Source organism: Embiotoca jacksoni, unplaced genomic scaffold, assembly GCF_022577435.1.
Source record: "Embiotoca jacksoni isolate LCO1_2020_lvr unplaced genomic scaffold, fEmbJac1.0.p SCAF_38, whole genome shotgun sequence".
Lineage (NCBI taxonomy): Eukaryota > Metazoa > Chordata > Actinopteri > Embiotocidae > Embiotoca > Embiotoca jacksoni.
Genome location: NW_027185390.1, coordinates 459,602 through 484,464, shown reverse-complemented (window position 1 = coordinate 484,464; position 24,863 = coordinate 459,602). Strand labels below are relative to the sequence as shown.

General features: G+C 45.7%; 1 protein-coding gene across 2 annotated transcripts; it reads right to left on the bottom strand.

Annotated features, from left to right (window-relative positions):
* Positions 1 to 771: 771 nt before the first annotated feature.
* On the bottom strand, positions 772 to 24,863 carry LOC138208502 (lysine-specific demethylase 6A-like). Of its 2 annotated transcripts, XM_069166420.1 has the most exons (30): positions 24,413 to 24,863; positions 24,225 to 24,288; positions 18,117 to 18,225; positions 17,832 to 17,881; positions 17,295 to 17,353; positions 15,921 to 16,041; positions 15,597 to 15,651; positions 14,438 to 14,472; positions 13,621 to 13,714; positions 13,370 to 13,496; positions 13,156 to 13,254; positions 12,144 to 12,363; positions 10,599 to 10,736; positions 8,229 to 8,360; positions 8,040 to 8,111; positions 7,829 to 7,936; positions 6,722 to 7,129; positions 5,708 to 6,600; positions 4,707 to 4,836; positions 4,505 to 4,610; positions 4,209 to 4,414; positions 4,016 to 4,077; positions 3,839 to 3,913; positions 3,596 to 3,744; positions 3,369 to 3,483; positions 3,084 to 3,271; positions 2,455 to 2,596; positions 2,230 to 2,356; positions 1,398 to 1,568; positions 772 to 932 (listed from the first exon to the last, which is right to left on the bottom strand). In XM_069166420.1, exons 1-30 carry the CDS (start codon positions 24,589 to 24,591, stop codon positions 903 to 905), a joined length of 4,464 nt encoding a protein of 1,487 aa, XP_069022521.1. In that variant the 5' UTR covers positions 24,592 to 24,863; the 3' UTR covers positions 772 to 902. The 2 variants fall into 2 exon arrangements, with proteins under 2 accessions (XP_069022521.1, XP_069022522.1); XM_069166421.1 differs by lacking the exon at positions 10,599 to 10,736 and having other exon boundaries at positions 24,413 to 24,862.

The window sequence follows — 24,863 nt, the reverse complement described above, 5'->3', positions numbered from 1 at the left end:
AATTTTTTTTTTTTTACCTAAGAAACAAACAAAAACATCATAGTTTTGAAAAGAACAAGACAAAGATAGAACATAAAAGCTGTAAAAAAAAAAAAAGAAGAAAGAAAGAACAGAAATAAAGAAAGAAAATTCACCTAAACTCTTCACATTACAAATTTTTTTGGAGATTTTGCTGTCCAAAGAGTCTTAAAATTGCTATCTACCATAGAAAAAGACCAGTTAGGCTAGTGCTCCTTAGAAGGAAAAAAAACTGAAGAAAATTTTGAGGGGGGAGTTCTAGAAATCAAAGCCAACATTTCATCCTGTTACCAGAATAGAAAACAAGAAAAAAGGGAGAGAGAGAGAGGGGTTTGTCAAGTCAGTAGTCTTTTACGGGTGGTGTTGCCAGTTGTGACAGTTAACAAGTATCTACAAAACATTTTTATCACGCATTAAGAATCCCGCTCCTCCCCCTCGTCCCGTCCCCCCCGTTCCCAACCCTATTTGATTAAGTCCTCCATTAAAACAGGGCTGAACCATTGTCTCTAGAGGGGGCTAGCAGGGGGAGAAGGGAAAAGAGAGAAAACAAGTCCTGTTATCGAGCTCGGTGGCGCCCCCTTCTGGAAGGCCTCCCCCCCGGCGCTTCAAACAGGTTGCATAGACAGACACACTCGGCCGCCTCAGCCTCCAGCCGTCGCTATGGAGACCAGCCATACGGGAGGGGCGGTGGGTGAGGGTGGGGAGACGGCCTTGGCTTTCCTGAATATCAGAAATGGTCCGTGTATGTAGATGTTTGTTGGTTCTTTTTTTTGTTTTTGTTTTTTTTTTTTCATTATTTTTTTTTGTTTTGTTTTAATCTTAATACGAGTTCCTGTAAATGGGCTCCATGGCTCCACAGCAGAAGAAAGAGGAGTCACCTAATGTCAAGATGAAGATGAATGAAGAGGAGGGGCCTGCGGAGAGAGATGATACAAGACAATCAGCCAAGGTCTCTGCAGTAATTTCAATTGTTTTCCTGCAGCTGTGAACACATAAATAAATATAAAAGCAATGCAGTTAAACCTGATGCCCTAAAAGTCTTCCACAAGGGTCGACGAAAAAATATCTAGTTATACACTCATTGACAAAACTTCTGTACTGATGTACTCTCAAGAACACCTCACACACTTGTTAAAATGACATATTTTTGTTTGACAAGTCATTTAAGTGAGAGGTAAAAGCAGTGGCAGGAAACTCGGTGTTATTAAATGTGAGGTCACGTTGAGGGGAAAGTGAGATCTGACCACAAGTGGTTAGTCGAGACGCATGATAACGGCACATGTGAACAGTCGTACTTATTCGAGCTGTCCACTGGTGATCGGATCAGCCAGGCTGTGTAAAGCCAGGTGTGAACAGCCTCCCTCAGTCTACAGACTTACTAATGTGAACTGGTCGTAGACCTGCATCAGGTCCTCCATCCTGTGCTGCTCCAGCACAACGAAGTCATCCAACGTGGCGCTGCCTTTCCGGGCGCAGTCCTGGCAGTGGACCACGTACTGCTTCTTGGACAGGAGCTCCCGGCGCACAAACAGCAGGTTGAACACCTCCACCTGCAGAGTACACACACACACACACACACACACATAAACATACAGAAATAAAAGACAGACAGAATTTGAATTTGTGTGTTTTCTATTATATTGTAACTGTGAGCTCTGAGCAGCAGACACAGGCCGCAGTTGTGATTTCACCCAGAGACGGATCCTGGAGCTGCTTCACAGACCGTCAATAACCGAACAATCAACACAGATTTAATGAGATACAAAAACAGCTGAAAGCCCCGCATGCAACTAAAACTATGAGCATAGCTGTTAATTAGTTGGCTTTTAATTCAGCCAACCACAACAATGCTCGATGCTGTCCAAAATAAACTGAACGGCAAAGTGCAGGATTACAAGATCATTTACTCTCAAGTACAGTATTACTAGAACAAATGTTTTTTGTTTTTTTTAACATGGCAAAATAAATGATCAATTTAAATGTTTAATCATCGACAATAACTATTATACACATGGGAATTGAAATGCAACATCACCTCAGCTCAAACGCATACATTTGGTTCTGATGAAATATGTAGGGTGAAGAGTAATATTCTCACGCACACGATTCTCTTCCACTTGCAAATAAGTGTGAGCTGCAAAAGCCAGGATTGTGAAATCCTGTTAAAATTCACACCTCCGATGCTGAAATGTTCCCGGTGCGTTCACTGACCTCACAGATGGTGCAGTAGTGGGCCGGCTCGTCTCTCGTCCTCGGCCGCAGCACCGTTTCCTTGCCGGCTGACGCCAGCGCTTCCTTCACCCACTGGCACTGCTTCAACGTCCGCAGCAAGCAGTACCTGCGACGAGAGCACGCACGTCAGCGACGGATCCATCTCGTGCAAGAAGAGTCAAACATGTAATGCAAACAATCTGCTGGGAGTTGAAAGTGACTCACTTGATCATCTCGAACAGCTTGTGGTCGGACACTTTAATGTTGCGTGCCATGTTCCAGGAGAGGTGCACCATGGGAACCATGGACTTGACGCTCTGGAGCTTATTCCACTCGTACCGCTCCACCGCCAGCTTGTACTGGTGGGCTGAAAGAAGCAGATTAAGATTGAATATGACATTATTTTACATACAGTCACAACCAGGTGATGTTTAGTGAACCACCAACAGCAAGAGTCTTTTATTAGTACTTAAAAAAGACACTTTGGCTTACGTGTAGATATGTGGAGAGCATAAACAGGTGTGCTGATTATCACGAGTGTATTCAATTATAAAGACGATGGGAGAATGTGTCGGAAATGCCTCTGGATATAAAATTGTTCTGTAATCATCTAGGTAATCAGCATAAAAGGGCAAAAAATCAGCTGGAAACTATTTCAAACATCACGGAAAATGTCAGCCGATCAGACATAATTCCTACTCAACATGGTGGTGAACTTTGAATACTAGTGGATGGTAAACACGCACAGTCTCTTGAGCATTACACACAAAACTGTGCTGCTTTAAGTGGCCAAAAACAAACAGAAAGGAAGATTGAGCGTAATCCGGGGGAACCATATTCTATCCCAGACGTACCGGTGAGAGGTCCTACGTTCCAGGCGATGTTGTTGCACCAGCCGATGGCCTGCACCCAGTGCACGGTGCCCGTGTTGAGCCACACCAAGTCGCCCGGACGCTGGATGAAGCGGTAGACGGGCACGTCGGCCTCGTACAGGTCCTCCAGGTTGGGCCACCACGAGCCCATCAGGAAGTTGATGTTGTTCCTGGAGGGCAGGAGGGAAGCAGTTGTGGTGTGTGACGATGAGGACGTAGATGTACGGAGGCAGAGCAAAAGAAAGAAGAAGAAAACAGCCATCTTACTTTTCACAGAAGTTGCTCATCACTCCCCAGTAGGGCTCTGGCACCGCAAACCATTCACAGTCTCCTGGTCCGATGTTGATGTTGACGGCGCAGAAGTTATTGTGTTCCTGGTGACCTGGAGAGACACAAGAGAAGAAAAAAAACAACCTCAATACTCACATCGACACACACACACACACACTGATACACAGCAGAGGGAAGAAGTAGTGCAGTGTTAGTGCACTGACCTGGTATCCTGCTGCCAGGCACCTTCATGTACAGCTGGACTGTGTTCATCCCCAGGATGGTGTGACCCACGTGGCTGAGCAGGTTGCCGGCGGATACGACTCGAGCGAAAGCCGGCAGTTTACTGAGCTCCTGAAGCTGCTGTTTCCACCTGGTAAGAAGAGCGAAGGAGGCATAATTACATCACAGCGCAGAGCTTTTAATTTGAAAGGTTTCAGTTTGAAGACATGGAAGACGAGACTCACTTCCTTTCGTCCCAGACATCGATGTTGGTTCCAAACTTGATGTGTTTCAGGGGGCCCCTTCGTTTGCGTGCAGCACTTCAGACACACAAGAAGTATTTTCAGTAAGCCACATGCAGTATGACAAATATAGTCACAAATCATACCTTAATGGCAAAACATTTAAATGATGTTATGTACCTCTCTGCTGACGCTGGCTCTGTGTCTGAGGGCTCCTTTAATGCCTTCTTTTCATTCTCCTCCTGAAATCAAATCAGAGAACCCATTCAGCCAGCAGTATACTCCTCAGTCTTCCTGTTTGTCCTTAAATCTTTCTGAATTGATGCATAAATTGCGAGTAAGTTTTGGTTCCAGAGGACAAAGCCCAACTAACCCGCAGGGACTCCTGGAAGGAAGCAGCCTGATACTGGGCGTATTTGGCGATGGTGGTGTGAGCGCGGGCGCTCTCGCAGCGCCACATCTTCTTGGTGCCGGTCGGGTCCCAGTTCTCATCGGCAGGCTGAGAGAGCTGAGTCCAGACCTCCACCAGGTGCTCCGGGTTGGCCTCGACCAAAGTCTTTGTGGAGAACAGACCTAGGTCTGCAGAGGCATGGGAGAGGGAAACAGTTCAAACACTGACTGATAACGCTGTGGTGAAAAACATACACATGACGGAAACAAAGCCTTTACCCAGTTTGAGTGCTCCAGCCAGGCCTCTGATGACAGTGACGGGGTTGGAGGGGTTTGTGCAGAACTGGTGCAGTGGGGGGAAGAACGCATCCCTCTTGTTCTCCAGCTGGTCCAGACAGGAAACAGCAAGTTGAAGGATATCATACAGAACTATTACAGCAAAAAAGTCATCTTGAAGTAGCTTCCTGTGGGAAATACTCACATAGATGCTGGGTGTGGGAGGGTTGAGCTTGTCTTTGGGCAGGGCTGGTGAGGGTGGAGGGGGCAGCCGGGGCGGGGGGCACTTATCGAGGAGGATGCTGCTGTTGGAGAGACCATTCTTCCCCAGGTTTCTGCACACACGCACACAAATGGTTTATGTCAGAAAGCAAACATCACTTGCCAGTCTTGCCTCCGATCTGTGCTTACATTCTTTCAAAGGAACATTCACTGCATAATAGCATATTGAAACGTGAAGGCACATTTTACAAATCAGTGCTCTTTTCCAATAGACAGAAGAACGTGTCCCCAAATGGAAGAAATCTATTAAACTGAATAATCGGAGATATCTGCATGGCAACAGGGCTGCCCAGTCGCCTTCGGTGTTGTTGACTGTTACATAATCATTTGCCTCCGGTTGTGTAGTAACGCTGCGATTCCACTGGGAGGAGACATGTTCAAAACAAAGCGCACATTTCCACTGATGCCGAGCTCATTTGCAAGAACAGTCAACACAATACAGGGATGAGGTCAGCAATCATTTTAGAAACTATGCATTTTAAACAGTAAAACCATCCTTTCGATCCATTTTAAAAACACAATTAGCGCTTACGTGCACTTGCCAGTCTTGGTGGTTTAGGTAACGTATTTCAAAACTTACATGATACATGCCAGAGCCAAACTACCCAGGTTTTTAGAAGTCCACCCCCATTTCTACTTATCCAGCCCATTCCCATCAAGACCTCAAACACGCTTTTGAACTCTTGACACTTATAATTGAGTGTGCAGGAAGTGACTCAGAATCTGCCTCATGCCAGGAATCTGGTGTAGTCCTTATGAACTTTAAAGATCCATCATGGCCTGACTGTGTGTTATTTTGCCTTTGTCAACACACTGATCTCCCTGCCAAGACGATCATTCCTGCCAAGAGGAATTAAACCGGGCCATCAGGGGAGCGCCCGAGTGCTTCCGCAGGACGCCATGAGGTCAATAAAAGAGTCTCACCTGCAGGCCTTCAGCACGTCTGTGGAGCTGGGGTAGATGGATATCGAAGATGACGACGAGGAGGAGGAGGAGCTGTGTCCGTGTGGAGGCGTGGCTTTGAGAGTGGTGACGGTGGGCGGCTCGGCCTTCAGCGGGCTTTGAGAGTCCTCGGAGATGCCTCCTTTGCCGTTACCGTTCACGGCGGGCGCGGTAGATGTGGCGGTGGCGGGACTGTGGGCGCTCGTTTGGGTGTGTTCTGAGGATTTGGGTGACGGTGTGGCGGTGGATATGGCAGAGATGGGCGAGGAGGCAGCCGAGCTGCCTTGTGCGTGGGGGGTGGGGGGCAGGACGGCCGGGTGGATGTTGTTGATTTTCTTATGGGGCTCGGACATGGTGGACGCCGTGGGTGCGGACCCTTCTGACGGCCCCTCGGTCTCCTTAGGGCCCTTCCCCCCCGCCAGCAGGGCAGATAGCCTCGGATTGTCTGCGCTAAGGCTCGGCTTCTCGCCGCCTTCTGCCGCCTTGCCGGCGTCCCCCGAGTGGACGTGATTGGCTAGGCCGCCTGCCGCCGCCGCCACTTTGCCGTCAGCCGGTGGCAGCGGCGACGGCGCCTTGCCCTCGGAGCCCCCGTTGCCGAGGGACACTGCGGCTGCCGTGACAAAAGCGGCTGCGGCGTTGCCATCTTTGGTAGCGGACGCACCGGGTCCTGCTCCACCTGAGGTAGAGGAGTGGAGGAGGGAGGGAGGGGAGGGGAGGTGGTTATGGGGCTGCTGCCGCGGCGATGGGGCATTAGTGGAATGTCCAACCTGATTGTTGGGGTGTACGGGGGTGGTGGAGTTGGGGATCTGGGGGTGAGAGAGGGTCCCCTCACTGCTGGAGCCTGTCGCATGTGGAACAGACCCCTTCTGAAGCCCCTGAGGAAAAAAAAAAAAAAAGAGTGTGACTGTTACAAACAGGAACTACCCTCCATAATCCATAACTAAGGGAGAGAGAACTTGCAGGAGGGAGATTTCAGATGAAAAGTAAGTGTCTAACCTGAGAGGAGTTTAGGTGCAGGGCCTGGCGCGGCATGGCGTCCTGTGTTTGCGTGTTTGTGCAGGTGTGAGGTAGCAGTGCTGCGTCGCCGCTGCCGGCAGGTTGCAGGTAAGGCACGTCTCCATTGGGTCCTGTGGCCGTGGGCCCTGGCTGATTATTACTACTACTACTACTGTTACTGTTACTACTGTCGCCCGCGGGGAGAGAGTCCGAGTGTCCGTGTGTCCCCGAGCCCACGGGCCCGTTGGCCAGCGGCTGAGGCGGGCACAGGAGCCGGTGGGGTCCCGGGTGGGATCCAAGGTGGGGCCGTGTGGGGTGGAGGCTGGGGTTGGGGGAGGGGAGGGAGTTGGTGGTGGGGCCGTTGGGAAGAGAGGGGCGCACCTGACCTCCTGAGGCATTCTGTCTCATCTGGAAAAGAAAAAAAACATTACAGTTTGTGATTAAAGCTGAATAATGACTACTTTTAAACCCTTCTTTATGTTTGTTTGTTTGGAGAGCCTGACAGGTCAGCTCCGCCACCTGAAGATCATTCTCAGTCAGCCAGAAAAACACACGAGTTAATATTTACATTCTTACCTGTCGATGTTGAAACTTGTGGTTTGGCACATTACACAATACAACAGTTTAACGCCTACACACGCAGCGACACAAAAGATCTAAGTGACGGAAGTCAGGTCTGAATAATCATACGTCATGCGGTGCACTTTGTTTGTAGAATCTCCAGTCAGTGCTCGAGGGACTGAAGCATGAATCCCACATGTTCTGTACATGTATAAAATATTCATGTTCTGTGTGGTCCCATGAATTGACTGTAAATTGTTAAAGCCTGAGTCGATGACATATTTAAACAGTTTTATACAGTATTAAAACATTGTTTTTTGTAAACATCCGTGGGTATGTACATGCAACATGCATGAAGATGGCAGTGAGTAAATAAGTGCTGATTCATCAGACCTACTGGAAGTCGCATGTTAATGTTTTGTTTGAACCTCACTGACATATCATAAATGTCGTTTACCAGTGATTTGTAGATGCACACTAAGTTGAAGCTCGAAAAAACTTTTTAGAGCAAATCTGAATAAATGTGTCTCTGCTATAAATTCGTACCTGGTGCTGGTGCTGCTGCATGATGGCGAGCTGCGCCTCCAGCTGCTCCAACATCTGCAGCTGAGGGGGCTTCAGGTTGGCCCGGTTAGTCCGCAACTGTTCCAGCACCTGAGGACAGACAGTGAGATTAGAAACCTGATGTGACTTCAGCAGATGATGCGTATCATAAAAAAAAAAGAAAAAAAAAGAAAGAATCAAAAATATTACCAACCTGTAATTTCTGAGGGGAGAGGTACCAGTTGGGGGCTGGCTGCTGTGCTGGATTACTGGCCCATGAGTCACTCTGAGGAAAAAAACATATGACATCAGCATACAATGCAAAACTGTGACTTTGCTTACTATAAGAGGAAATAGGAACATTTCACAAGCAGATAAAACATGATGTCACTGTCATATTTACCTTGGCAGGACTGGAGGCTCTCCTCCTCTTGGCTGGGCAGGACTGGTCCTCCACTTGGCCCAGCGAGCCCACGTGAGGGGGCAGAGACTGTCCCGAGCCCCCGCCCTCTGCACTGTGATTGGGCTTACAAGCCTGGAAGGGATGGGGATGGAGGGTGGGAAGCGCAGGCAAAGGGAAGCAAAACAAAACGTAAAAGAGGAAAAGGACAGAGACGTAAATGGACATACAAGACAAACGGTCATGGAGAACAGGAGGGGTTGAATTAGAGCAAGGACAAAGGAGGGGGGGGAAAGGGGTAAAAGCAATGGGAAAAAAAGGTGATGGGTTTGTTTATTTATGAAGAGGTAAAGCAGCAAAAGGAGAAAACAAAGTACGGCAAGAGGGAGAGGTCATGGAGACGGGAAAGAGGAAAAAAGTAGAGAAATCCTGTGATTCTGTGTTGAAGCTTAAAGGACATACAGAGCAAGACATTCCTGTGTATTTGGTGTTGCATCATCAGGCAACTACAACAGCAACAGCAGCCCTCGGGGCATTTCTCCTGTTTAGAGGAATGCTGGTGGAAATTCACCACTACTGCAGCACTCAATGTTGTCGTAAAGGCCGAATTCACTGCATTTCTTGTTGCACTGTCAGACAACGCGAGGCAGTAGCAGCTGTTTAAGGGCACAGCAGCGTAAGTCAACCTTTAAAACAAAAGGTTACGAGGCACCCCACACACTGACAGCCTGACTGTTACCCCTGAGGAAGCCTATGAGCCAGATGTGACTACTTAAGAGTTCGCAAAAACCCACTTGCTTGTGTTTTGTTATAGCTGCCTTGAAATCAATACAAGATGCGATTAAAATGTTCCGAGACTGTTCCCGTTTGCACAAACAGAGTGAAGCACAGTGATGTGCATAGAGAAGGGAGGAGGGAAGGGATTTTCTACAAGTCCAGTGAAATCGTAAATGTACAGAAACACGCATGTAACTCAGGTGCTGATGTTGATCAAGCAATGTAATCTGGAATACTTACTCCCCGATTTCATGTGTAACAGGAACAGTCTTAATACATTTTTGATCACATCTCGCAGAAGCTTTTGTTCAGGAGGATTCCCGACAGGTTAGAAAATCACTTGTATATGTTGCATTACAAAATGTGGGCCGACCAATGTCCTGTGTGAGTTTTGCAATGTGTCAAACATCATTTTATCGCGATGCATCAGGTTAAAGTCACATATGACCCATTGAGATCTAGTCATCCATAATGTAATCATTTCAGAATCATTCACACTTGAATTGACTGACTAAATCAACATATTCCACTGCGATAAATCAATAACACAACAATGATCACACACAAACATGGACACAACAGAGCTACTGGCATCTACTGTTATGATGGGCATGACTGAATGACGTGGTGATGAGACACTAGGGGGCGTTGCTGGAGCTTTGTGAGCAGCTGCAGGACATCTAAGGACAGCTACTGAGAGGAGGGGGGGGGGGACGAGGGGGGGGAGGGGGGGGGGGGGGGGGAGGAAGATGGACAGAGCGAATAGGAAAGCCTGGGTATACTCTACTGCAGCACGACCTCACCGATCACACAGGGGTCAAAAGCCAAAAAAGGCCAAGAGCATCAGGGAGTGTCAGGGAGCGTTGAGAATTGGAACAACGCAGCCACTTGATTTGAGATTTAGAGCGCTTTAATCTCTTCAGAAAGGCAACCGAAACAAAGCAGATTAAGAGCAAACAGCGGCGTGGTGCAGGTTCAACAAGTTTGCCACCTTAAACTGGATTTGTAGTGCGAGAGGGGGAGGGTGTGGGGGTGTAATCCTGAATATCACATTAGATTAAAAACGGGATTAAGAGAGGGGGAGAAATTGAATAGGAAGGAATTCATTGTTGATTTGTTTTTAATTTAATAAGCGTGATGGGTGAAGCCGAGTGACTGCAGTACTGTGGAAAAAAGAGACGGAGTGCAAGAGTGGGGTGACGCTCGGCTGGACGACTTCTCATTTATAACGGATGCCATAAAGCAGCCATGACCTGAGCATGGAACAGCAGCCAATTGCAAGTAGCTGTGCACTTATAATAAAGTCAAGGTCTCCAATTAGAAATATCATGTATTTGTTGGCGTTCGTGTTCCCACAGAGACAGTGTGGAGAGGTGGAGTTCAGCTCAAGCGTCACCCGTTACTGTACAACAGTGCATGCGCATGTGCTGACCTGCAGGTTATGTCTGCGTGTACATTAAGTGCCTATGTGTCTGAGTGTGAACTCGGTCAGGGGAAGGTGGGTGGGTGGGTGGGTGGGTGTGGAGGGAGTGAGGGGAGGGGAGTGAGGAAAAGGAGTGGAGGGGAGGTGTAAAGTTGCTCTATCTGGTCTCTCACCTGCTGCGGTACACTGCTCAGGCCTCCCTGCCTGGAGGTTAGCTCAGCTGGGATTGGTAGACTCCATGCCTCCTCAATAAGAGGGAGCATTTTACTTTTACCCTGTAGGCTACTGAGCTGGGGGTTACTCAACTGAGCCTAGGGGAATGGAGAACGACGTGAAAAAACAAAAAATAAAAAAAATAAATCAAGGCTTTTTTTTTTTCTTTTTATAAAAATAAAAAAACGATGACCTCAAAACAAGGAAATGATCAGCAATGGTAAATAGGTAGAGGTTATAACACAAGTGAAGCTATCTGGCAGTAACTGGGGTCTTTAAATTGCTTTGGCTGCATGACTCAGGCTAATAAACCTACATCATGTATTCACAAGGTGGAACTCCAATGACATTCAGCAACAGTAATCCCAAACACAGTCACAGTTCCATTAAAACAAGCCGCTCAGCTTGTCTTAATGCCATGAAATTATGCTCACAGAACTGGTGGAAATGTTAACATTCCTTCATGCATGTGTAAAAAGGAATAAATGACACCGCTTGGACAAAAATATAGATGAATAAATTAAGGTATGAGATCGTTAAAACCCCAGTTGTTACATCTGTGGGAGGCTATGGGCAATCTCTGTTATCATTAACTTCAACATGAATCGATGTCTCTCAAAAAGACAAATAATCCTTCAGAATTTGTAAAATGAATTATTCGAGGGGTGCTACCATGTTTCTTCTTCCTCTTTTCATTATAATTAAACTGCACAGACCCTTGGACCCTATGAGCCAGGTAGGGATCTACTTTATTCACCCTGTAGGATTCAGAAGTCTCCTTGTGCCTTATAGACTCATCTAATCCCATCCCTGAGGAATGATATAAGCCTCACAGGGATGTTTAAGAACAGCAGAAGAGCAGACTGATGGTAGTACAGAAGAAACCTTGAAAAAACCCCATGCTTTCCTTCCTATGCAAGAGGAAGGGAGTTACAGGTTGAGGAAGGTTCAGAAAAGGGAGAGGCTGCTAATGCTAAGAGAGAGACGACTTCATTACATCGGGGCCGTTCAGTTAGACTTTATGCATTTCCTTTGCTACATTCTGTGACACTCACTGCCTTGATGTCTGCCCACAATCCACACAAGGCACACGTCACACCAGCAGTTTCAATCAGGGATGTCCCCAACTGATCTGGGTTTTTTTATTTAATGGCTGTGTATCTGCTCTGTAAAGCCTGACACACGTCTGGTATGCCAGCAATCCAGCTGATCTCTAGAGCACATAATAAAGAAACGGCAGCTTCAATTAATAATATGACAACGTGCCTCAGAAAGTGTTCTCCAAAAGTGACAGGACACTCTAAAAAATAGAATAAAAAAGCCGTAGTTGAGAGCTAAACAGCTGCCAAACATTTTAGCTGCTTCACTGGGGACATCCCACTGTTGCTGGAATTTAAACTCCATCCAATACATATTTTCTTCATTTCTGAACAACTGATGCTGTATCCATCCAAACAGCCAGCGTACGGCACGCCTCTTGCCTTAAATTCCCCCTCTTCACCCACCTGCAGGCATTTGATGCGGTGGGTGAGCGCGGTGGTATTGGTGCAGCCCTTGCTGCGTGTGGCGTTGATGTAGCACTTGATGGCGTCGTGCGGCTGGTTGCAGGACTCGTACAGCGTGCCCAGGTCCATCCATGCTGCGGCGTGGCTATGGTCCAGCTGCACTGCGCAGATGTAGGCCTGCAGGGCGTCCATGGGCTGGTTCTGCTGCTGGTACAACACCCTGAGAGAGGGGAGGGTGGAGGGGGTGATGGTTTGGAGGAGAGGAGAAGAGAGAGGAAGGGATGCAGGGGGAGGAGACCAAGAAATATGTGCAAAGAGAAGGAGGGTGGGGAGAATACATTTTTATGGGTTTTTTTAAAAAAAAATTTATGGAAAGAACAAAAGAAATGAGGGGCAAATGAATTGATTAAAGAAAGGGTAAAAGTTGGTGAATAATGGTAGGATGGATGGAGACATTAGGAAAAAGATTAGGAAATAAAAAAGATATGTCACTCCAAAATGTCTGTTCAGGAGTTTATCATATGGAACTCAGAATTGAAAATAATTGCAACTTCAGTGTTTCTCCCAGGTTGCTTTGAGGGAGCGGATTGGGCTGCAGAGGGTGGAAGGGATGAATATATTCAGGACTATCTTTACTGATATGAATCAAAGCCTGTCCTCCCGTGCTTCTGGTTGGGTGTATCTGTATCTGTACGTGTCTAATATTAGTTTGCTGTAGCAAATGCTATGGTTTGTTGCCACATTCAAACTGAGTGCGTTTAATAAACGTAGATATTTTGGCCTGAATTTCAGAATTGTTTCGCGGAACACACAGCGAACAGAGGAAAGAAACTCCACATCACACTGAGCTGAAATGAAATTGATGCACATAAATGTGATTAACAGCATGAATCCAATGTTTTGTTTCTTTCACTGGGGTCATGGGGTCATAGGGTCGTAGCCAACCCTCTTTCGTGCAATGGTTGGGGAAACACTGAGCTTTCACTGAGAACAAACTCAAATGGACACTTACCCTATAGAGCACCAGGTATCTGCACTGGCCTCTGACTTGTCTATGGATTGCCGATAGGAGATGAAGGCGTCCTGGACCTTCCCAATACTTGAGTAGCACCTGCAGGACACACAGGCGGTTAGGTTTGTGCCACAGAAAATCTAATGAGAAGTCTTCATAATTCTGATTATAGTGAGTTATCATCCGATGCTGCACGTGCGTGTGCACAACATACCTGCCAAGGAAGTACCAGGACTGTCCGGAGTTGGGGTCGGCCTCCAGAGATTTCTGCAGACACTGGATGGCATAGCTGTCCCTGCTGGCTCTGTCCCCGAGCTGTTCCACTGTGTGATGCATCCAGCCTGTGCAAAGTCAAAATGAATCAATCCCTCAGTTTCACAGGAAAACAAAGTTCCCCTAAAGTAGTAAAGTTGATTTGTATGGTTGAATTAAGAGAGCTTTTTGTTTGTTTTTGGGAAACCTTACCGAGCTGCTGCAGTGTTGTGGCCTTCACCTGTGCAGGAAGATCCTCCGTCTGCAGAAGGCTCTCATAAGCTTCCTTGGAAGCCCGGTATCTCTTCTGGATACGGGAAGTGGGAGGGCAATGGGAGAGGAAGTGTAGCAAGAATTGAACAGAGTGGGTTTGGGAGAGAAAAAAATGAGGAGACAAGAGAGATCAAAGCTCAAATTACAAAGGAGTCAAATCATCATCATCCCTGATGATGTGCAGCACCAAGACAGGAATACCCGAGTTATTATGATGATGGCCCTCCCCTTTCCTCTAAATTTAGTGACACTTTTGCATCCAAAGATTTGCTGCTCACATTGACACTTCCACTGCAGCGCCGTGTTCTGACACAGCAGGAAAAAAAACCCACATTAGCCATAATGCACTGCTGCTGCTGCTCCCCGAGCTGGTGAGAGCTACTGTACCTCTCCACTGAACAGCACAGACACAGAGAGAGGAGACCACCAGCATACAAAAGAGGGGGAGACAGACTTTCTTGTTTCCCTGGCAACCCCGTCGATCGGCTGAGAGTAATCTCCTATCCCCTCCCGCACGCCACCCACTCACGCACCCTGCTCCCTCCTCAATTTGTCAGCACCTAGTTCAAAAAACACAGGGCTATCCCCGGCATTCAGATGCTCTGTGATTTTTTTTTTGCCTCAGCGGTGCACATTTAATCAAGATTCAGCTCATATTCTCACAATTACAAAAAGGAGATGGAAAAGAAATCTTGTCTTGTGCCCTTGGGAGCAAGCATAAGTGAAGCTCAGGTTAAATAAAAGAAAGAGCACTTACCTGAATCTCATATAGATGAGCAATGTGGAACTGAACTGTAAAAGGAGAGCACAGGAAACGGGTTAGTTAGAGGTTATCTAAGATTTAAGAAAAAGGTTTCCCACCCCGTCTCAGAGTTAGTCCTCCTCATTGGCTCTCCAAGTCTTTGGAAAGTAGTGCTGCGTTGTCAGTAAATAGAAAAGCCAAGAGTGCCTGTCCACAGTAAGTGTAACAGAGCGGATAGGTAGCGGTGCTCCTGGCGGCACCTTCCTTTGTCTGGAGCGCTGCAGTGTCTGATCTAAGCTGCCTGAGTGACTCTCAGCAGATGGGTAGAGAGAGAGAGAGAGAGAGAGAGAGAGGGAGAGAGAGAGAGAGAGAGAGAGAGAAGGAAGAAGGATGGGGGCTGCCCTTGCTAGTACATGTGTGAGTGAGAACAGGAATGAAGGGGGAACACAATGAGGCAAAGGCAAACAGCGAGAGGTTGGGTTAAAATGAAAAAAAAAAAAAAAAAAAAAAGAAGACGAGGATATTGCTGTCGTCAAGGTAACAGGTAACGGGGCGGGAGAGATGAGATGGCAGCAGCATATTAAATAATGCTCAACCTAGAGTGAAGCAAAGCAGCTGACAGTCTAACACTGTACAGGAGACAGCCACAACAGGGGGTTTCCATGTTGTTGTTATTGAAGATGCAGGGAGACTTTTTCCATTTCAGGATCAATTGGTGGAGTTTGCAGTTTCAGAATGAACACAACAACAAAGGAGAAATACGATTGCTATTATGTGAAGACAATTGCTCCAATATGCTTTACACACACTTCTGATTTTTTTTTTTATATAAACAGAATGATTCCTTTACCTACAATTAAAAACACGTTACAGACAACAGTACTAAAAGTTAAGGATGTCCCGATGAAGCTTTTCTGCTTCGATCCCAATTCGAGTCATTTAATATCTTTTGATACAGAGTTCTGATCCGATATTTACATTTTTCCAGACAAGACAGCTGCACAGCACTCATTTCAAGTTCATTAAAATGATTTCAATGTATGTGCTTGACAATTGAATACCTCTATAATACATTAAGAAAAAATGCCCTCATCGGGATCAGGACATCTCTATTAAAAGTATGTAATTTATGATATATACATAGTGGTGTAACATGAATAGGAAAGGTGCTTACTTTCAGCTTTGGACAAAGTGCAGGGGTTGGAGTCAATCAAAGCCAGCTGAAAATGCTGTGAGGGAACAGTGGCAGAAATCAGTGCACATACAGAATGAATCATTATGTCCATCCACACACACACACACACACACACACACACACACACACACACACACACACACACACACACAGAGTCGCTGAATGGGAGCCTCATTGGTGAATATTCTGTTCTACCCACTGGTGGCACTACGCTAAGCTTGATGCATGAAGCTTACTTTCTTCATTGTGCTTCATTACATGGTGTCAGCACTACTATTAAGGCAGCACATGACTCGGACGTACCTTTAGGCTTGACTCATAGTCTGTGTTGACCTTGAACATGAGACCCAGGCGGAGGTGGATCTCCTTGGCCCGGGAGAACCCCGGGTCAATGTACAGCACCTCCTGGAATGCTTTGATCGCCCTGCAGGAGAAAATGAGCTCATTGATTAGGAAGAAGACAGACAGACAAAAAACCTTCGACGGTCGCTGCTCATTCTGGTCACGCCGAGTGCACTCGCTACCTTGAACTGAATACTAAAGCTCTTCCTTCCACAGGAACTGACAAAGCACCCTATTGGTTTTGCCGTGCTTGCTTCACGATCAAAAGTCATGCTGCAGTGAAAAGTTAGCCAGAGGAAGCTTCAGTTACTTTATAGTGGTGGTTGAAATGCTGAAGCGCCGCATGAAGTGGGAATTCAAACGAAGTCCATGACATTTTAAAAAACATATACGGATGCCCGTGTGCCTCCTGAGAACAATTTCTGACTGGAATTCGCATGCAGCCACTGAGAACAACAGCTGGATTTTGCTGACGCTTGCATAATGAGCCTTCATCAAGCCAGAGATTCAAAGCTGGTTTTATTCTTATTGGTAATTCAGCCAGAACGGAGTCCTTTCTGGTTGTGGTGTTGCTATGGAAACACCAAAGGACGGCCTCCCTCCAAATGCAGATTGTCAGCCGGTTACAACACAAAACGTAAACATACACAGGCTCCAACTGAGCTGTGGAGTCCTGATCGTGCTTTCAGAGGCTCCTTTGGAAAGGCGGTCTCTCGTGTGTGGATCTGTCGTTCCACCGTTGGCCTTTTTAAAAGAGGGTTCAGCTGCCGTCAAAACACAATGGCAGTATGCAAGTATGCAAGTTCTGTCTGGCATCAACAACAGGTTGGTCCAAATCCAGATGGAAGTTACATGTTTTAATATTTGGTTTATTGTGGAAATATTTGATCTTTTCATAACACAGCTAGCTCATTGTATGGTTCATTTTCACATGTGTTTTTAAGCACATTTTGGTGAATATATTGATATTGGAATGTTCTTTACTTCCTAACATTGGTCCCAAAAATCCAGTGTGTCAGGCTCTATTTCTTATGCAGACACTGTCAAGGAAACTCTATTGTTTAGGCCTGACATCCTTTGAGACTACTCTGATTCCCTGAATGTAGGATAAAGGTCCCATAAAGGGACTACACTCCTCTACTCTATCTAATGTGTAAATATATTTTACAATGGGTTACTCTACCAGAGTACTTCTTCGCTGGTTGCCTGGCAACTGCTTCCAGGTGAAACTCCATGAAGCAACAGAAACTTCTTGTTGTTTATTCACACAATTGATTATCACTGACTCACTGCTCTGTTTCTATGCAAATTAATATGATAAAAGCTGGTACTCACCACTGAAAGGCATTATAGTGGAAGTAGACCATTCCGAGGCCATACAGAAAGGCAGCATTCTGGGTGGGAGAAGAGAGGTGCAGGTGTTTACATAAAATACAACAGATCCACAAAACTAGAACATCTCAAAAGGCAATCAAAACCATAATAGGACAGGTGTCATCTCTTTATTAGCTAATGTGAAATCAAAAAACAAAGAATTGTTATTCAAACTGAAAGGAAATTCCCAAAGAAATGGCTCATTCCTACACCAGTAAACTAACACCAAGGATGCTGATTACATCACCTTGCGGCTACTTGGTAAAATTCAAGAACAAAACAATATCCCGATAATTAGCAATCAGTCGCTCCACAAAGTGTCATCTTAACAGGAAACGGGTTCAAAATGACTCTGACATGAAACCTGAAACTACATCTCACACTGGGATCTAAGGCAACTGAGACCATACATGCTTCCTGTGTATGAAGACTGTGTGTGTGTGTGTGTTAGTGAGAGTATCACTAACTGAATGAGATGTGTGTGTGTGTGTGTCTTACCTTCCAGTAGTCTGACTGTAAACTGTAGTACCTCTGGTATGCTGATAATGCTGTAATTGAAAGGGAGAGACGAGCAGAGAATGAACCAAACACTGAGGAGAAGATCAGGAGCTGGAAGTGTCACTATGGTCAAAGTCTACGGAAGGTGTAATAGTTGAAGTGTTTGTTACACCAAAGTAGAAGAGTGGACAAAATATTTGAACGAGCACCTCCGAACAAGAGCGCGTGAGGAGAGGATGGTTGTACAAAACACTTGAGCGCAGGTGAAGAGGAGCGATGACTCACCTTTCGGATAATCCTCCAAGAGGAGGTTGAAGTGGCCGAGCTGGCAGAATAACTCGGGCTCCACTTTGCCCTCGGCCTTAAGGATGAGCGAATCGTAGCAGCGAACAGCCTGGAGGAGAACACGGAAATAAAATGGCTCAATTGTGTGTGTCACTATCTGTATTGTGCAGAAGGAAACAAAGCAAAAAAAGAAACATGAGAGTAGGAGAGAGCGAGAGAGGAGGAAAATCACAGCGAGCAATGTCACACAGAACTTTTGAAAGTCACAGCGGGGCTGACGTCAGCTCCCAAATTCTGGCCAAGCCGACTCAAGTTCTTTCCAGCAGATAAATATCAGGCTGGAGATAAGGCCTTTTGCTTATGAGTTGTTGTTGTTTTTTTAAACTTCTATTACAGATCTTCTTGCACTGATAAAGCGTGAATACAAAAGCAGCTGCTTCCTCCGAGCTGGATACACACGACAAGAACTATGGAGCTGAAGGGTGTTTTTTACAGAGCATAGTGTAAATAAAGATGCTCATTTGGGTTTAAAAATATACAACACAAAAATAAAGTCAAATTGAATGCATTGTGATTAATAGAGCAAATGATGCGTCTTCAGCTACATTTAGGGTCAAATGAGATGCAAGTGGCCTCTTCTGCCTCTCATAATTAATACAATTAATGTTTCTCATGATGGCTGAGCCCACCAAAGAAGTTGTAAAAAGAGAATCAATCACACATCATCCGTGTCCCTTCCTGCACCAGAGAGTGAGCGACCCTTTCTGGTGCCACGCCGAGATCCTATCGGAGATATCACAGCTGGCCCCCCCGGTGCCGAGTGCCGTCCCGCCATTCAAAGCCGAGGAGAGGCAGCTGCACAAGTAAGTGAAACCGAGAACTGACTTCCAAGTTTATACAGAAGTAGTCTTCTACTTCTTCATCTCAACAGTCAACTTCAACCACAGTTTTTAAGAAAATAACCTTCACAGACACAGACACAGACACACACACACACACACACACACACAATGTTGCCATTTCCACGAAGCAGTTATGCAATCCAATACATTTATTTTACATGGTTGTCATTATTCTGAAAAGATCAAGTCTGCAGATGGAGCAGTAAATATCCAGAGAGGAATGAAACCTTTGTCCTACCTTACGTTAAATGCAAGCGCCTCCTTGTCAAACCTGAGGTTTTATAAATTGTACTTAAGAAGTCAGAGCAGTCTTAACAGCTTGACAGTTCACTGTGTGACACAAATCCAAGGATTTTGGGTTACAGCTTCAAAAGGTTCAAAGAGACGCGCGCGCACACGCACACACACAGCCACAGTCTCATATTATTACATAACTATGAGGTAACAAACAGAAAAATTAAAGTATTTTTGACTTTTGCAAACTGTACCTAAAGCACTCCCTGCACGACCTCACTGCCACAGACAAGCTCACATGTGTACTTTCATTTTCAAGCAGGTGCACACCAGCCGTTGTTGATTCCTGTGTATTTCACAATAAATTTGGGAAATTCTTAAGATTCAGGGCTCCAAACTGAGACCATTTTTTGAGGCAGGGAGTTCAAATTCCCTGTGGTTGCGTGTGCATGGTGAGCAGGTGGCCATCCAGGACACAGAACTTTGCGAAACAGTCCATTAAAAAAAATGAAACGCTCTATAGCTGAGCATTTCACACAAAAAATTAAAATAAACAAATAAAGAGCTCATTTTGCATCAACCTGTTTAGTTTTCCCCACAAATAGACATGAACTTTGGATTTACTGAGTCACAAGTGAATTTCAAACAACTGAGCAACACGCAGAAGTTAATCCTACACTCATCTAGGCAATGTCAGTTCCAGTGATTCTGGAGAAGTATAGGATTACTTATGATTTGTGGCTATGTATTATGTCGGTGGCTCCAAAGGCAACCTTACATTTAACTCATGTGAAAGAAAAGCCAGTGTCCTTCAGCACCCTAGTAGTTTTGCTGAATCATCTGAGTAGTTTAGCATCATTTCGTTAATTATGTATTCAACTACTGTGAGAAAGCTCAGCTGTATTCAAGATGACTAAGGGACCCAGCTTCTACACTAGACTGAAATAAATGCAGAGCCACGGTTGCATCACATAGTTCTTCTGAGGCGAGATCTAAAACAATATCTCGGCTTGCTGAGAAAAAGACACACTAAAACAAATGATGTAAACACTGTCAGCAGTTGTCGTTATCAGCAATTACACTTCCTAATATGAGTTGAGAACTAGGTCAGACACACAGAAATGGGCAAACCAGGAAGTGTTACACAAGAATCTGAAGATGTTAGGGAATAAGGAGGATGCAGCCACATGTAGGCAACTTCTCAACAGTCAGATTTTTCTAAGCTGTTTACAGCACGGGATCTACAGCCAAAACTTGACTTTTATAAGATTTGTACATGCGCTTTTACAAGGCGAACAAAATACAGAAATGTTCAACATGTAATACCCACTACAGTCAGAGTCCAATTCAAAATATATAGATGTGTTGCACTTTTGGGGAGTGCTTGGACACATCCGTCCTCATCCTCATCAGATTAGATAGATTAGTTTAGAGACACTACTGTTAACCTCGCAAACATTTTAATGCAGCAGATTATCACTGAACACTTTACATGATAGGGCTGGATTTGGGAAGTGATACTACCATGATCTTGATCCTGTTAGCTCTCTTGGACCTGGCCTGTCTGATTTTAACTTGGACTTTCTTGCTATAAGAAAACAGGAAGCTTCCACATGTAAAATGAGGTGAGAAACAATTTATGCAGCATGGTTCAAGTCAATGGACGGCACAAACAGCTTTTGGATATCAGGCTAACTGTTCAACTTACAAATGCAGCACCAAACTTACATATCTGGTCGTTGCTATCTTTCTCGTGCGCCTGCTAATATGTTAAATGCCTGTATGCAACTAATATTGTCGAAGTTAATCCCTGTGGGAAACACTATCCTCTGCAAATGACCTATCTTAACTATTTCAAAGCAGAGGTCAACCACAGTACGGCACACCGAGTGCCTCAGTCAAGGGCAACACAAGAGCACTGCTGTAGCCTAGCATGCATGTCTGTTAGTGTGACCTGTGTGGAAACCCCCACACAAACATGAGAACGTGCAAACTCCACCCAAAAATTAAAAAAATAAAAATAAAAATAGTATTCTTCTTGCTAAAAACATGCAGCGAAAATAATCACCAATGCAAACGTCATCATGACAAAGAAATAAAAACACCCAAGTTGAAAGCTTCTCTTCTTTCTAGTTATTTGAAGTTTACGTCATCACCACCTAGTTACTGGTGGTGATACAGTGACCTAGTTCTGTCAGCAATACTGAACCCACTCTTGTCTGCAAGTAGCGAGAGCAACAGTGTAGCGACATGACCATTACAAAGTGCCAGACAGGGTTATCGCTCTAAACTAATCAGCTGCGAGTGGAAATGGAGTCATAAAAACACATAAATGCGTTCTGATTTTTCAGAGAAGAATGAGACTAAATGAATTCATGGGAGAATTGAGCGTATTAAATAATTCTCAGCAGACTCGACATAACAGAATCAGGGTGAAGTTGATGGCATGTGGGGCCACATTATGGTTCATTTGTCATTTTGTTTTCATCAGTCGTTCTCAGGTGAAAGCACAACAAAACTATTAACGACAAAATTCAAGTGTGCCCGGTGCATTTCTTTACGTAGGTATTTAAAGAAGCCAATGGAGCAATCAGTTAACAGAGAGCAAACATCACATATTGATATAATCTCCATGTATCCCACGGTATCATTTGCTGGACTACATTATACATTAATATTCCTCTCTGACAATCCAACATCTGGGTATTTGCATATTCACTGCCAGCTCTTTTTTTTTTTTTGGCCAGAATTTAAAATCTGTATTTTCCTCTGCATGAAAATTAACCTGCAAGTTAAACAAGACATTAAATTTGAGACTTCTGCATAATGTTAAAACAACATCGACCAAAAAAATAGCCTTCACTGGTGATCAGTCACATTTCTTCACTACCTTAAATGTTTAGTTAGATCAGCAAGAGATCCATGCATATCTGCAACATTTCCCTCCTCAGTCTTGGTATTACATGGTCAGTATATCAAGGCATCCTTGTGCTGATGTGACGCTGAACTCATGACAATGTTGACGGATATAACTGTAATATCAAGTCCAGTAGTGAGAAACTTTGCATCCACACGTACAGGTGCCAGGTAGGCCCATGCTGCGCCTACTTTCAGGGTCCCATCCAGCTTATATAAAGTGTTACAGAACCACGTCTGTTGCCGTTAAGACAGAAATACACGGCACCCGAGGCTGTAAGTTAGCTGGAGCGCCTGTCTGAGCTGCGTGCATGTAATGTACGACAGCAGGATTGTGACAGGAAAGTCTGGCAACAGAAATTGTCTGTGGAGGAAGACCTGGCTAATGACACCGGCGACACAACCAGCATCGTCATCTGCAAGACATTCATAGCGTGAGGTGCAAAAATAAGCTTGTGTGACCACTGACACCGAAGCCACAGCACAGGATATGTGACACAACAGACCCAAAGCAGAGGCTGTGTCAAGATGGCAGGTGAGCAGTTTTATATAAGGGGTCCAAAATAAAGCATGTAAACCACCACTGCATTTCTCCTGTGTTTACTAGAGAGAGAGGTAACACATGTGTACTTACTCTGCTGCACAACATCAGAGCTGCACACTGCGATCAAGCCTAATACATCATTTTATGTTGTGCACATTGTCTAGCAAGCTATTTCTGTGCACTTCCTAGGTATCACACACACACACCACCTAGCGAGCGGACGGGCCCTCAAACCACGAGCTGTCAATAGCACCATCTCCCCTCCATCATACACACTTCATGATCCACTCACGAGAGGGGTCTTTGCTCTTTGTGTTGCGCACAGGTTGCCTCGTTTCAACAAGCAGCTTACTAGTCCGTGAGCACATGCAGAGCCAAACAGAGGGGGCCGATGGAGACTGTAAACAAAAGGACCCCGACACCACCTAGGTCAACGAGAGGACCCCATCTTTACAAAGACAACAGAGGACATTCGGGGACACACTTGAGCAACGCACGAACGAGTCGGAGTAATATGTTCACATCAAATTGCTTATATAGCTATCGGTGTCACTCCGCCATGTCCCGCCATCTTGGACAGGCAGCCAGCCATTAACGTTACTTGTAACGTTTGTCAACTCGTTCACAGACTTACCCACCAAAAGCACACACACACACACAAAAAAAACACACACACACAAAAAAAAAACCTCCTGAACTGCGTTAAATGCACCAATGCAATGTCACAAAACAAAGGTTAGAGCAATGCAAAAGCTCCGGGCACTAGTTAACCTCACCGAATAACGCCAATGGGCGAGCTGGTGCACCCTGCAACGTTTACGTTACTCCCACCAACGTTATATCAGCCATAGCCAGGTAATAACACTTTATTACTCCAGGCTACATGGCCCGGCATAATGCCTGTAATTACACAAACTCAAAAAATGGCATTAAACTTCCCTCGTCGTGAGTGCAATGTGTCTAGTTTGTGCAAACAGGAGAAAGAAAGAAAGAAAGAAGAAAAAAAAAAAAAGAAAAAACCCGTGACGACGTTGTGTTGTTGGTGGGTACAATTGCAAGTAGGATGTGTGGTTAAAAAGCTGTCCGGGCTAACAAGGGGAAGGGCGGCTGCCAGACAAACCCTGGCCTACGCCGGGGTCTGGTTAAACGAAGAGATGCACGGCTCAGTTGGCTAAAAACCAGGCCAGGCGGTACAGGTGCATGGGGGTCCGCCGTTCATCGGATGAGAGAGAGGCTAACTTAGCGAGCTAGCTGGCCGGGCTAAAAAAAAAAAAAAAAAGAGGGGCTGCGGCGGCTAGCTGGCCTCGGGCTCCGGAGCGAGTCGGGCCACCGGCGCTTCACCGCCCGGGAGAGCAAAACAAAAAAATCACCCCCCCCTCCCTCTCTCCCCGGCCGCCGTGCTTAATTGCCGACAGGTCGGGGAAGAGAGCGAGAGAGAGAAGGTTGCTGCTCGGTTGTAAAAAGAAAAAAAAAAAAAAAGGAAAAGAGACACCTCCGGTTTAGATTTGCTACCTTCATCAACAGGGCCTTCGTTCTGGCGCCATCTTCATGAAGCTTCTGAAATCCAAACAGTGAGCTGCAAAGCAAGAAGACAACACAGGCGGCTCAGTATCGAGTCTGCACGGACGCTTTCGACATGCAAGGAAAGGACATTTTCAAACTGCGCGTTTAGCGCGAGTGCACGGGGTTACTATCCCGACCTGTCGATCCCGATCAAACTGTCCCTCTCCTGGGCTGTCAGTGTCGGAAAGTCCTCCTCCGTTTCACTCGCTTTTCCCGCCGCCATTTTCTTTCCCTCATCACCACTAGAAGAAGCCGAGCCGAGACTCCGGGCAGCAGCGCAGGCAGCGACGGCGAGAGACACACCGCACGATTGCATGGGACTAAAAAAAAAAATCGCGACGCGGGGGACAAGTCGGGGTTTTTTTTCTCGCTCCGCCGAAATCAAAGAAGGGAAACCGACGAAAACAAAACCGACGAAAACTTTTTCCCAGGATGAAAAGATGCGATTCGATGTAGTAAATCCTTTCGGGGGGGACAGAAGCGCTCTCCGGGTAGCTCCTCAAACGTCACATTTTTCATCACAAAGTGATATTGTGCCGCTGTTTGAATGCGAATAACTTGAGTACAATATCCAAGATGTGAGTATTT

Bases quoted from the DNA above. Each gene is read 5' to 3' on its own strand.
- LOC138208502 (XM_069166420.1), bottom strand. From the start codon at position 24,591: ATGCAATCGTGCGGTGTGTCTCTCGCCGTCGCTGCCTGCGCTGCTGCC. The intron at 7,130-7,828 runs GTACGAATTTAT...TTTCTTTTCCAG, and splicing joins TGCAGCAGCACCAGCACCAG to ATGAGACAGAATGCCTCAGG. The intron at 4,415-4,504 runs GTAAAGGCTTTG...ATGCCTCTGCAG, and splicing joins GGCTGGAGCACTCAAACTGG to ACCTAGGTCTGTTCTCCACA.